Raw genomic sequence first — 14084 nt, 5'->3', positions numbered from 1 at the left:
ACTCAGTATATACTGTATATTCCTATATTGTAATGATGCATGGATACAATTAATGCTTCTGGTATTGTCTGTGGTTAAAGAACAAACAAAGAATTCAATATTACTGTTAGTGGAATCCATTTTCAGAGTCATTGTTATTGAACCAACAGCTAAGGAGATGGAAAAGAGGTGACCGCAAGTATCTAACGGACATCATCCGCACTGTGAGTTTTACAGGGTACAGGATCCGGATGGACAACGTCACCATGTTAACTCCAGTGAAGCAACCCATAGTGTTTGAGCTGGAGGGCTTCCACGTGCAACCAGGCCAGGGCTCTCTGCTGTTCTTCTTGGCTCTGCTGAACTTCATGATGGTGCTGTTGGGCAATGGCTTGGTGGTGAGCGTCATCGTAGCCAACAAGACCCTGCACAGACCCATGTTTGTGATGATTTGCAACCTAGCCGCATGCGACCTGCTGGGAGGTACGGCCGTGCTGGTGCGTCTCATGCTCCAGTTCTCCACGGGGCAGAAGAAGATCCCGTACATCGCTGCCATGGCCCAGGCCTTCTCTGTGCACACTTACGGGGCTGCAGCACAGACAATTCTTTCTGCAATGGCCTATGACAGGTGTGAAATAGTATGGCTCTCTATTGGGAACACAATTGTAGGTCTTGTGTTAGCATTATTATAGCTATTTTACATGCATGTAGTATATTAAAAGTATATATAATATATATATATATATTTATTCATTAATATTATATATATATATATATACACACACAATTAAATATACATTTTATAATATTCAATTATACTACCGTATATGGGTTTGCATGTGTTATGCTTGGATATTATGGCACAGATATATTGCTTTTCTAACCATGAAAGCCATATACGCTTTTTAATGATTCTAGTCTATTGAAATAAGACTTATATAACTGGTAAACTGGTATATTAAATGTTACCACCACTCCTCCTCACTCTTTTTATTTGCAGGTATCTCGCTGTGTGTGAACCACTGAGGTATCATGCCATTATGACTCCATCTAGGCTGCTATTCTCCTGTGCCCTGACCTGGTTGGTTGCTCTGCTCTGTATTGGTGTTCTCTTTGCTCTCAACGTGGGAACGCCACTGTGTGGCAACACCATCAAACACGTCTACTGCAGCAACCGCTCCATCATGCACCTGGCGTGTGGTCCCACTCCGATGAATAACATCTACGGTCAGTTCCTAGAGTGATTTGATGAAATTATGAGAATAGGCAGATGTAGAGAGAAGGCCTGTTTTCATATGACTATCACTGGGGATGTTCAGAACATTGCACGAATCACATGAATTATAAGAAATATAATTAATTATATTTTAAAAAAATGACGTCTAACAGTTTGTCAATTTTGGGGTTTTGGAAAATTCTAACCAAATGGTGGAGTAAATTAATTATGGTAACATATATTTGTCAAAACGTTTTAATTTTGCCATATTTTGTATTGGTTAAAACATGTTATACTCTTTTCCCACTGTGGGACAGAAAAAACCCAGGTCTCAGTCTCGGGTCAAATGACCCGGCAATAGACCATGGTTTTAATCTGCTCCACCTCCGATCGGCTCTGATGTGAACAGGACACCCGGGTCGACCTGCTAATTTTGGCCCCTTTACCTGCACGATGCGACATGTGTTGAAATTCAGAATATTGGAGCATAAATAGACAGGAATATCTGTGTATCATTCCATCATTTCATATCCCATTTAAAATCCCAAATCATAAGTTATTGAGTTTTTTCCACATGAGGGACCGTAAAATGTTGTGGCTGTGGGGATCGCACTGTGGGTACCACAGTGGAAAACCCCACGCTCCCCACTGAGCTCTGCTCCCGGTCGCTGAAGGACCAGTGTATGCACCAGCAGCATAGAGTATAAGTGTGCGGGTGCTCCATGCTGTTTCTACTGTAGTGTTGGGTTATGAACGATCCGATTCTTTTGAACAGCTCAAAATATGTTTTTTCAAGTTTTGCAGTTTTATGTTGTCTGTTTAAGTTGCTGTCTCCTCGACTGTATTGTTCCCAATCACACTGAAACCATGACATGCCCCTTTTCCGGCGTGTTTGTGATGTTGAATGTGACACCCCAGAAAAAAACTGCATTTCTCCTGCCAATGAGAAAGGTGCAACCTATTATTGCCTATTTTTAGCAGGTTGACCTGGGTTTAAAAAACTCGGTTCAACTTGTTAATTTTGGTCTGAAAATAGTATTAGATAGGAGTTAGGGGGCTTAAATAATGGCTGTGCCAGTACTGTGCATTATTTTTGCACGGGCTAATTCTCTCTAAATTACTTTCTTTTTAGGTTTGTGCATGACCTGGTCCTTGAGTACAGCCACCTTCCTGGTCATTGCCTTCTCCTACATCAAAATCCTGCAAGCCTGCATAAAAAATGGTGGGAGGGACAGCAGCGTGTCCGGCAAAGCCTTTCAGACCTGCACAACACATCTTGTTGTTTATGTTCTCTTTGAAATTGGTAGTGCAATTATAATTGTGAGCCAGAGGTTCCCCTCAACATCTCATAATCTCAAGAAGTTATTCAGCATACTGTTTATAATTGTTCCACCAGTCATGAACCCTATAATCTATGGTCTGATCACTAAAGATATACGCAGTAGTGTTATAAAACTAATCAAAACAAGGGTGACACCCAAATTCTCGATGAGGATCAATGCATCTCGGCAAATAAATTGATAATATTCATAATCTTAAACTCATTCTATTAGTCACACATACTGTAAGCATAAGAGTAAACCATGCTTTTGTGAAAGTGGCAAAATGGCTTTTATTTTACTTGCCTTCAGCTTCACAGCCCAGGTTCATTAGTTAAATTGCTGGGTAATATTGTATGAAAAATATTTATGTCGACTCTGTTATCCCTTTCCAATGAATTTATTAAGACTAAGCCAACTACTGTCTTGCTGTGTGCATGGAATCCTCCACAACAAGGAAGGAAGGAAATAAGGGCTTTCAAATGTCAAATTGCATTTTGGAATGCAGTCAAAGGAATATTCCAGTATTTTTTAACCTAAACTCATTTCGGCATCAGAATCTATTCTTCTATTTTATCTGCTGCTCCCGTTAGGGGTCGCCACAGTGGATCATCTGCCTCCAATACCTTCTGTTCTGCGCATCTTCCTCCCTTACACCAACCGCCTGCATGTCCTCCCTCACCACATCCATAAACCTTCTCTTTGGCCTTCTTCTTTTCCTCTTGCCTGGCAGCTCTATCCTCAGCATCCTTCTCCCAATGTAACTCTTATTTCTCCTACACACATGTCCAAACCATCTCAATATGGCCTCTCTCACTTTGAAAATCTCAACTTCCTCAACTCTGCCACCTCCAGTTCCGCCACCCGCCTTTTTGTTATTGCCACCGCCTCTATACCGTACAACATAGCTGGTCTCACTACCGTCCTGTAGACCTTCCCCTTCACTCTTGCTGGAAACCTTCTGTCACAGATCACTCCAGACACTCTTCTCCACCCACTCCACCCTGCCTGTACTCTCTTCTTCATCTCTCTCCCGCACTCTCCGCTGCTTTGGATGGTCGACCCCAAGTACTTGAACTCATCCACCTTCTCCACCTCCACTCCTTGCATTCTCAGCTTTTCACCGCTCTCCCTCTCATTCAGGCACATGAATTCTGTCTTACTCCTGCTGACTTTCATTCCTCTTCTCTGTAATGCATGCCTCCACTTCTCCACACTCTCCTCAACCTACTCCCTACTCTCGCTACAGATCATAATGTCATCCTCGAACATCATAGTCCACAGAGACTCTTGCCTGATTTAATCTGTTAACCTGTCCATCACCATTGCAAACAAGAAAGGGCTCAGAGCTGATCCTTGATGGAATCCCACCTCCACTTTGAATGCCTTCATCACGCTTCTAGACACCTTGCTACTGTCTGACTGCCCTCATACATATCCTGTACCACTCTTACGTACTTCTCTGCCACCCCCGACTTCCTCATGCAATACCACACTACCTCTCTCGGCACCCTATCATATGCTTTCTCTAAATCCACAAAGACGCAGTGCAACTCCCTCTGGCCTTCCCTGTACTTTTCCATCAGCATTCTTGAAGCAAACATTGCATTTGCAGTACTCTTTCCTGGCATGAAACCATACTGCTGATTGCTGATCCCCACCTCTCCTCTTAACCTAGCCTCCACTACCCTTTCCCATAGCTTCATGCTGTGGCTGATCAACTTTATTCCCCTGTAGTTACTACAGCTCTGTATGTCTCCCTCATTCTTGAATATGGGTACCAGTACACTTCTTCTCCACCACTCCAGCATCCTCTCCCTTTCCAGGATGGTGTTAAACAGTCTCGTTAGGAACACCACTGCCATTTCACCGAAACATCTCCATGCTTCCCCAGGTATGTCATCTGGGCCAACTGCCTTTCCACTCTTTATCTTCTTTAATGTCGTTCTCACCTCATCCTTGCTAATTTGCTGCACTTCTTGATCCACTATCCGCACATCATCCACTCTTCTCTCCCTCTCATTTTCTTCATTCATCAACTCCTCAAAGTACTCCTTCTACCTTCTCAACACACTCTCCTCACTAGTCAGCACATTCCCATCATTATCCTTCATCACCCTAACCTGCTGTACCTCCTTCCCAGCTTGGTCCCTTTGTCTGGCCATTGGTACAAGTCCATTTCTCCTTCCTCAATGTTCAACTTCTCATACAACTCGTCGTATGCCTTCCTTTGCACTTCTCTCTTCGCCTTGCGCCGCATCAACTTGTACTCCTGTCTACTTTCTTCATCTCTCTGACGATCCCATTTCTTCTTTGCTAACCTTTTCTGATCTATGCTCTCATGTACTTCCTCATTCCACCACCAAGAGTCCTTGTCTTCCTTTCTCTTTCCGCATGATACACCGAGTACCTTCTTGGCTGTCTCCCTCACCACTTCTGCAGTTGTTCATTCCCACCTATTGCCTGCCTTACCTCTTCTCTAAATTGCATGCAATACTCCTCCTTTTTCAACTTCCACCATTTTATCTTTGGCTCTTCTTTCACTCTCTTCCTTTTCCTGGCCTCCAGAGTCATCCTACAGACCACCATCCGATGCTGCCTAGCAACACACTCCCCTACCACCACTTTGCAGTCACTAATCTCTTTCAGATTGCACCTCCTGCATAAGATGTAGTCCACCTGTGTGCACCTTCCTCCACTCTTGTATGTCACCCTGTGTTCCTCCCTCTTCTTGAAATAGGTATTCACAACAGCCAATTCCATCCTTTTGATGAAATCCACCACCATCTGGCCTTCCACATTCCTCTCCTTGACACCATACCTACCCATCACCTTCTCGTCACCTATGTCTCTGATCCCTTCACCAACATGCCCATTGAGATCTGCTCCAATGACCACTCTCTCTCCCTTGGGCACGCTCTCCACCACTACATCCAACTCACTAAAGAATTCTTCTTTCTCTTCCTTCTCACACCCAACTTGGGGAGCATACGCATTTACCACATTCATTATCACCCCACCAATTTCCAGCTTCATGCTCATCACTCTGTCCGAAACTCTCGTCACCTCCAAAACACTCTTGACATATTCTTCCTTCAAGACAATCCCTACCCCATTTCTCCTGCCATCCACTCCATGGTAGAACAGTTTGTACCTGGCTCCGATACTCCTGGCCTTACTCCCCTTCCACCTGGTCTCTTGTACACATAGTACATCTACCTTCCTTCTCTCCATCATGTCAGCCAGCTCTCTCTCTTTACCTTTCATAGTGCCAACATTCAAAGTTCCTACTCTCAACTCTACTCTCCTACCCTTCTTCCGCTCCTGCTGACTCCAGACACGCCTTCCCCCTCTTCTTCTTCTTCTTCTTCTTCTTCTTCTTCTTCTTCTTCTTCTTTTTCTTCTTCGGCCAACAGTAGCACAATTTCCACTGGAACCTTGTTGGCTAACGTCACCAGTGGTAATCGTTCTTAACCTGGGCCTCGACCAATCTGGTATGGAAATCAGATTTGTTATCCGCATGTTTGATTTGGCATGGTTTTTACGCCAGATGCCCTTTCTGACGCATCCCTCTCTATTCATCTGGGCTTGGGACCAGCACTGATGATGTACTGGCTTGTGCACCCCCAGTGGCTAGATTGGTATCAGAATCTATTAAACAAAAAAATAAGAAAATAAAAAATGTAACTCAAATTGCAGGATCACATTTCAGAGTGTTAAATGGTTACAGTAGTGAAAAGATGAGCCGACCGTCTCAAAAACCCAACATCCCGGTGTTCCATATCCAAGTGCACATACTGTCAGTACGGCCCAAAATGCCCTTTGGTTTTGGTACAAAAGTCCACCGCAGCCCACTGCTCCCAGATATATCTGATACTAGGATGGGTAAATTCAGTGAACTAATTTCCCAATGGGATTAATAAAGTGTACCGCCCTAACACAATGTTTGGGGTGTTTGGGTCTGGTTTCCAAGGTAGCTACCACGAAGGTTTACCTATGTTTGGTGAAACTTATAATACCCTACTGTTATAAGAATTTTGTATTTCTGTGTGTCCTCAATTGAACTTATGAAGTCTCAGTTGACATTATGTCCTAATAAGAACGTGCATAAGCAAGCATGACTACGTATGAAGAAAAAGAACAACGTGTACGGAACTAGTCACAAAAGAACATATGGCTCACAAAGAACTGTTTAATCATCATGTTCCAACGAGAAGCGCTCCAACGGCTTTTGGCGCGTGCTCCAACGGCCGATGACGCAACAGAGTGCCCAGTGCCCAGAGTGAATAAATAGGCTCAGCTCTCTAGAGAGAACTGAGCATTTCCTTGCTAACATCAGGTTGTGTTGTTGCTTTGTAACTGCTCCTCTTGTACAAGATTGCTCCTCTTTTACAAGATTAAATACTTTATTAACCTGAAGTATTGGTCTCCGATCTCCTCTGTAATGATTAGTCAGTCCACGAACAAAGTTTATAAATGAATAGTTTTAACATTAAATTGGTGCCCAATGTGGGGCCCCAATATCTGCATCTGCTCTCCAGAGCGTTGGACCTGAAACCTTGCAAGGGTCTGGGACTAGAGAAAGACCTCAGCTGCGGACCGTTTTGAGCAACAGAGGCCAGGCTCCACTGGAGAGCGGAGCAGTGATAGGGCCAGGACTACGGAGCAAACGAGACAAGTAGAAAACGCCTCAAGGTAAAACAATTATTACTTATAAGAAAGAAAGCAAAGTCCAGGACTTTAAAAATGGGCAACAACTGTTCATGTTGGTGTAAAAGGGAGAAAGAAGAAATAAAATATGAAGGAGATGCAAAGCAAATGCAAAGAAAAGGAAAAAACGTAAAATATTTGGAAAAGTGGAGGAAGAACTATGATATCAAAGGAAAGTTAGAAGTAGGAGAATGTAAGAGCTTGGTAAAAGAAAAAGGAAAAAGAGCAAAGAGAAGTAGAAAGAAAAGAGAGAGGAAGGGGTAAGTGAAAGTGTGGTTAGCCAAAGCAGAGGCAAGACGCAAGGGACAGCAGAAACAAAGGAAAAGGGAAGAGAGAGATCGTAAGACAGAACAAGAAGAGAAAGACAGAAAACTAGTGGAAGAAAGAGAAAGGGAGAGAAAGAGAAAGGCAGCAGGAGGGAAAGAAAGACAGGAACAAGAAAAGTCAGAGGTAATTAATAACCTTCACCCTGTTCTTTATTCCGGCCGGGACAAACAAAGGAGAGAGGATAATGATTAGTACGTTCCTCTGGGTCCCCGACCCGAACCTCCACCCTATCCTGAACCTCCTGTCCTCACTCCTCATCCAATGCTCTATGCTCCAGTTCCTCCAACCTCCTCCGAACCACCACATCTCAGCCTACAGCCCACAGCTCCTCCAGGGCAGTACCAATCTGACGAGACCCTGAAAAGAATAACTTGCAGCGGTAAGTCATACAATCCTTTTTCCTCTCTGATACTAACCCAATTCGATATAAATAATACTGAGACATTTCCCCTTATCGAAATGCCAAATCCCCGAGAGGGAATTGGGGAACCAAGGATGGTTAGGCTTTATCATCCCTGGACAGAAGGAGATGTTAAAGACGCCGTCGGTGGCATCCCACATCCACAGGCTAACAGCTGAGAATTCCGTACACAGTTCGGCAACTGTTATCTAAGTTACCATCTAAATACACAGGAAGTTGAAAGAGCTATAAGATGTATGATAACAACAGACTGGTGCCTCATAAGAGGATAATGGGAGCCTTTAAACAATGGATATCCCATAGAACACGGTGACGGCCTGTGGGAATGCCCACGTCACAGCACTCGTGGATAGAATCATCAACCATTACCAAGGCAGAGCGGACTACTCAAAAATATGCCATTGCCACCAGGAAGAAGGCAAACCAGTTATAATCTTACTTGAACGTTTATCTGCTTTCATTAAAAAGCAACTAATCGGATACGGCACAGCAGGCTTGCACATCATAAAGGAGCACGCCCTGCATGCCGAACAAGTGCAGCGCACAAAGAAAAAAACAAAGGTGAGTGACGGCTTTGTAATGAAAGAAGGAGAGGATGACAATAATGATGGTTATGCTTCTGTGTATTTCCGAGGAAATGCACCCCGAGGACGAGGTGGCTGGCAAGGACATGGTGGAAGAGGTGGAGTGAGAAGGAGAAATGGACACGAGAGAGACAAAGTGTGCTACAATTGTGGCAAACCTGGACATTGGGCAAGAGATTGCCGATGGAGGATGGAACACGGAGGCGGCAGAGGTGGAGGAGGAGGAGAAAGGGGAACCAGACTGAACAATGACTCACACCTGACACGACACACACACACACACACACACACACACACACACACACACACACACACACACACAATTAGAGGAAAAAGAGTGAGAAGAAATTATTAAACTAGGAAAATGCAGCTATGATGCTAAATATCTATGAGGAGAAACCCTATGTGGCTTTAATGGTAGGAGATAAGATAAGCTCCTTTCTCTGCGATTCGGGAGCATGTAAAGCTATCGTACGACAAGAGAATGCAGGAGGTTTAAAAATATCTAGAGAAAAGGGACTCAGAGTAAAATCCGCCACAGATCAAGTAACCACCGAACTATAATGTGAGCACATATGGATCAAGGATCCAGTGTCCGGTGCAAAAACACGCTCAAAACTAGCCATATCTACGCACTGTCCAGTAAACATACTGGGAAGAGATCTAATGGTAATTTTAGGTATTGGCGTAATTCCAACCGCACATGGAATGAAAGCATGTAGAACAGCGGGTAAACAGGAACGGAATGATGACGAGAAAGAACAATTTGTTTATGAAGGCTGCTATTTTGAGCCATGGCAATACCCATGTCTCAACAGGAGGGATGGTTAATATGGTTGAATGTCAATTCACATCATACGGATTTCATAATTACGATGGATCATTGGTTGGACTGACAGCATTGTCCGAAGAATTGGCAAAAAATGCCGCAATAGAGAATCCCCTTACCAAGTGACTTGAGAACATGTTCAGAAAATGGTCAGGGACAATACAATCAATATTATTGTCCATTGATGTGATGATTGCAATTGCGGCTACGTGTGGTTGTTGTTGTATCCCATGTATAAGAGGGTTGTCTCAACGATTAATTGAAAAGACTGTGAGCAAAACAATGCTATACACCAAAATACCTAATGACAACAATGATGACGGTACCGCTGACAATTATGAACCTCCAATCGACCCCGATCAGGAGGATTATAATGACCTAACCCCTGTTGAGAATGTGCCCAAGGTTGCAGGTTCGACACCGCCGGACTCTATGACGACACTGGAGTCTGATGGCCAAGAACGAGGATTGACACGAATCACACAGACGGAAATTCTTACAAAGACACCAAAGATTAATTAGATAACAAGTCTGAGGCATGATGAAGAGTTTATAGAAAATCTCCAAAAGAAGTTATGAATCTCTGATGGCATAATATATGCAGCCAATTAAGATTGTTTGTCTTAACCATGCACATATACAGTATGTAATCCGGGAAGAAGTTTAATGTTTTACATTTTGGTTTATTATGTTAGGGTAAGATTCCATTAGGTAGGGAAAGGTCCAAATGAAGGAACCGATGGGATGACCAGTCTGTGTTGGACACTTTTATGCTTTATTCACCTTCTTCCCCTTTATTACTTGGCTAGCATCAATACAAACGTAAAGTGCATTATTATGTTTCAGTGTTAATCATTACAGAGGAGATCGGAGACCAATACTTCAGGTTAATAAAGTATTTTATCTTATACAAGAGGAGCAAATCTTGTACAAGAGGAGCAGTTAAAAAGCAAAAACACAACATGATGTTACCGAGGAAGTGCTCAGTTCTCTCTAGAAAGCTGAGCCTATTTATTTACTCTCGTCCCAGGATGGACACTCTGTTGCGTCATCGGCCGTTGTTGCATGCGTCAATAGCCGCTGGAGCGCCTCTGGTTGGAACGTGATGATTAAACAGTTCTTTGTGATCCATATGTTTTTTTGAGACTAGTTCATTGCATGTAGTCACATGCGTGGTTATGCACGTTCTTATTAGGACATAATGTCAACTGAGACTTCATTAGTTCAATTGAGAACACACAGAAATACGAAATTCTTATAACACCTACTAATAAACAAACCGAATGCAAAACTTCATTTCATTTTAATCCCACTCACATTAGCTTAGAACACATACAATGGCACACCAATCCTACTCCGAACAACACTCCATCAACCAGGGTCTGCGGGACAGGAGGCGGTCTGTCGCCGTGGGGCCGTGATCCGGGCCCGCAGCCTGTGCCTTGCGCCCATGTCCCGGGTTCTGTTGGGGGGCTGCGTCTTGTGCCTGCACTGGGGGTTAGTTTGTATGTGTGCGCTCCTGGCGTGCGGGGTCTCCTCGTGCTCCCTGGGACTGGGTCATGCTCCTCGGGGTAGGCATGGGGGTTGCTCCACGGCCCTCTGGCTTCTCTGGGGTCCTCTGTGGCTGCAGAGCAGGGTGCCCAAGGATTTCCTGCAGCCGAATGGTGTCCACGGGGCTGTGGAGTTCGGGGGGGCCATCACACACGCACACACGCACACACCTGCTTCAAGTGCACCCCAGCGCCCTCCTGGTTGCATTCGTCTCCTTTCCTCCCTCATTTGCTGCCATAATTATGACAGGAAGAGGCCACGTGACCAGTTGTAGTTCCAGTTTTCCTGGACCTAATTCAAGATTCAAGATTCAAGATTCAAGAGGTTTATTTGTCACATACATAGACATACTTTCACACATATATGCAGTGAATGTAATGCAACGCTCCCGGTGATTACACACAATATGTCCTAGGAAAATTTCTTTCCACTAGACCAACTTCCTAAAATGTAATACAGTAAGTCGAATACTATAGAATAAAATAAAATAAAATGTAATTAAATGGAATAGATAAAGGGGATAGACTTAAGTATATGGGATAGGCAATTATGTATATACAGAAATGTACATTAAAGTGGCATGTGAATAAAGTGAGGTAGTGTTTGTGGGATAATACATCACAGTATACAACAGTACGGCGCTGCAATCTGGTAACACCGAACAACCCAGAACAGTGACACAGTATGCGATACAGTATGCTACATATAGTACAGTAAGGTAGTGGAGCCTATGTGTGTAGCTCAGTGAGGACCCCTGGAGAGGTCAGAATTGAGAGTTCTTATGGCTTGCGGGAAAAAACTGTCTCAGTCTCTCTGTTCTCGCTGTGTGACTGTGGAGGCGCTTGCCTGACCGCAGCAGCTGGAACAGTCCGTTGTTGGGTTGATGATCCTTCATGATCCTGCATGCTCTGCTACTACAACTCCTGGTGTATAAGCCCTGCAGGGAGGGGAGGGTATTTCCAATTGTACGTTTTGACGCTGCCTCGCCTTTCTCACCAGAGTGTCTGTTTATAAAGTCCATGTTAAATCCTCTGTGATGTGGACTCCCAGGTACTTGAAGCAGCTCACTCTGTCAACAGAAGTCCCATTAATCACCAAGGGCGTGTGTGTCCTCGATTGTAATCCTCGCCTAAAATCCACAATCAGCTCCTTAGTTTTGCTGACGTTCAGGTGTAGGCTGTTGTCCTAGCACCAGAGTGACAGATCAGCCACCTCCTCCTGGTTGGCCTTCTCATTGCCGTCGGTGATCAGGCCCATGACAATGGTTTTGTCAGCAAACTTGATGATGGTGTTGGAGCTGGACCTGGCCACACAGTCATGTGTGTACAGGGAGTACGATAGGGGGCTGAGGACCCAGCCGTTGGGGGATCCTGTGTTTAGAATGAGGGAGCTGGACATGTGCTTCCTCACCCTAACCACCAAGGGCCGGGCTGAGAGGAAGTCCAGGATCCAGGCACACAGTGGAGTATTCAGTCCGAGCTCCTTCAGCTTGACAGCCAGTCTGGTGGGGACTATGGTATTGAAAGCTGAACTATAATCGATGAACAGCAATCTCACATAGGCTCCCTTGTCATTATACAGGTACTCCACAGGACAGAGTTATTGCAGCAGTTGTTTATGATTTAAGAATTAATAAAGAGTTGCATTTCAGGTTGAGAACTTGAACTCCACTTGCAGACTGTCCAGAATGCAATGGCATACTAATACTCTGTGTTGTATGGCCAGCATGCTGATAGCACAGGTTAAAAAAAAAGAAAAAAAGAAACTTAAATCCCCTATTTCCCATTTCCTAATATCTATATGTCTTGCCGGGCCAGTATTTGATGTCAAACTCATAAGTTGCTAAGGCAGCCAGCCAGCAATGTCCTGTTGCATTAAGTTTGGCTGTCGTTAGCACATAGATAAGTGGGTTATTGTCCGTCCAGACTGAAAATTTCACTCCATATAAGTAATCATGGAATTTATCCATGATCGCCCACTTAAGAGCTCGAAATTCCGGCTGATAGACTGGATAACGCTGTTCAGTAGCACTCACTCTTCTGTTGGCAAAAGCCACTGGCCTGAGTCCTTCTGGGTGTGTTCTTGATACAACACAGCACCAAGACCTTTCAAGCTGGCGTCTGTATGCAAGATGTAAGGCTTATTGGAGTCCGCAAACGTGAGGACTATCAGGTCATCCAGGTAAACTAACACCTGGAGCAGGTTCATATCGCCTACAGCTCCATCAAACGTTGGAACGTTGCAGGTGCTCCAGTGATAACCTGCAGCATACTTTCAAATTGATAAAACCCTAGTGGGCAGATAAAGGCTGTTTTTTCTTTATCAGTTTCTGTCATGGCTATTTGGTAATAACCAGACCTCAGGTCTAATACAGAAAACCACCTACTCCCTGTCAGGCAGTGAAGCGCATCGTCAATGCAGGTAGTAGTGTTTTGGTCAGGCACTGTTCGACTGTTCAGTGTTCTGTAGTCTATGCATATTTGGACACTGCCGTTCTTCTTCCTTGCTAGGACTATCGGAGATGCATATTGGCTACGCAACTCCTTGATAATGCCAGATTTCAGAAGATCTTGCAAGTGTCTGCGTACATCTTCAATGTCTGCGGGAGCTAATCTCCGCGACCGTTCTCTAAAGGGTCTTGCATCTGACAGGCTGATATGATGCTCTACGCCATACGCAAGTCCCACATCCCATTCGTGTAGAGAAAACACGCTGGCTCTCTCCAACAGATTTTTCCGGGAGTCTGGATTTACACTGCTCTGGGTGAGTGACCGAAAGCAAGGCGAGGGCCAAACTTTGTTGGGGTCTCCTCAGTCTTTGACTCGGTCTCAGGTGGCAAGGCAGGCATCACAGAATCAGCAGAGGACAAATTTCCCATCACTGTTTCGACTGGAAGGACTGTGTCTCGTGCTGACTCATTGCATACTAACACAGGGAAATGGTTCACATCCACCTCTGAGCTTGGCACAATCATGGGCTGTAGCAGCATGCCAGCCAGAAGTGAAGCTGTGGGCGAAGCTTCCACCATCAGCACCTCTTTGTCCAATGGCTTCTTTAACTTCAACTGACACACAGCTCGATGGTCACTGCCAGCGGGTAAGGTTAGTGGGCCAGGGCCCATCCACTTCACACATCCGATGTCCTCTTC

The 14084-nt window shown here is 44.5% G+C and overlaps 1 protein-coding gene across 1 annotated transcript; it reads left to right on the top strand.

Annotated features, from left to right (window-relative positions):
- Window positions 1-230: 230 nt before the first annotated feature.
- LOC307239880 (olfactory receptor 2C3-like) lies at window positions 231-13638 on the top strand (the record flags this gene model as incomplete). Its single annotated transcript, XM_080013458.1, has 8 exons — window positions 231-607; window positions 980-1206; window positions 2328-2665; window positions 7056-7192; window positions 7829-7889; window positions 8607-8659; window positions 13033-13117; window positions 13588-13638. 8 exons carry the CDS (start codon window positions 231-233, stop codon window positions 13636-13638), a joined length of 1329 nt encoding a protein of 442 aa, XP_079869584.1.
- Window positions 13639-14084: the final 446 nt, after the last annotated feature.

This window comes from Zeus faber, assembly GCF_960531495.2.
Source record: "Zeus faber genome assembly, chromosome: 14".
Taxonomy (NCBI): domain Eukaryota; kingdom Metazoa; phylum Chordata; class Actinopteri; order Zeiformes; family Zeidae; genus Zeus; species Zeus faber.
The sequence above is the reverse complement of the archived record's forward strand: the minus strand, read 5'-3'. Positions and strand labels throughout refer to the sequence as shown.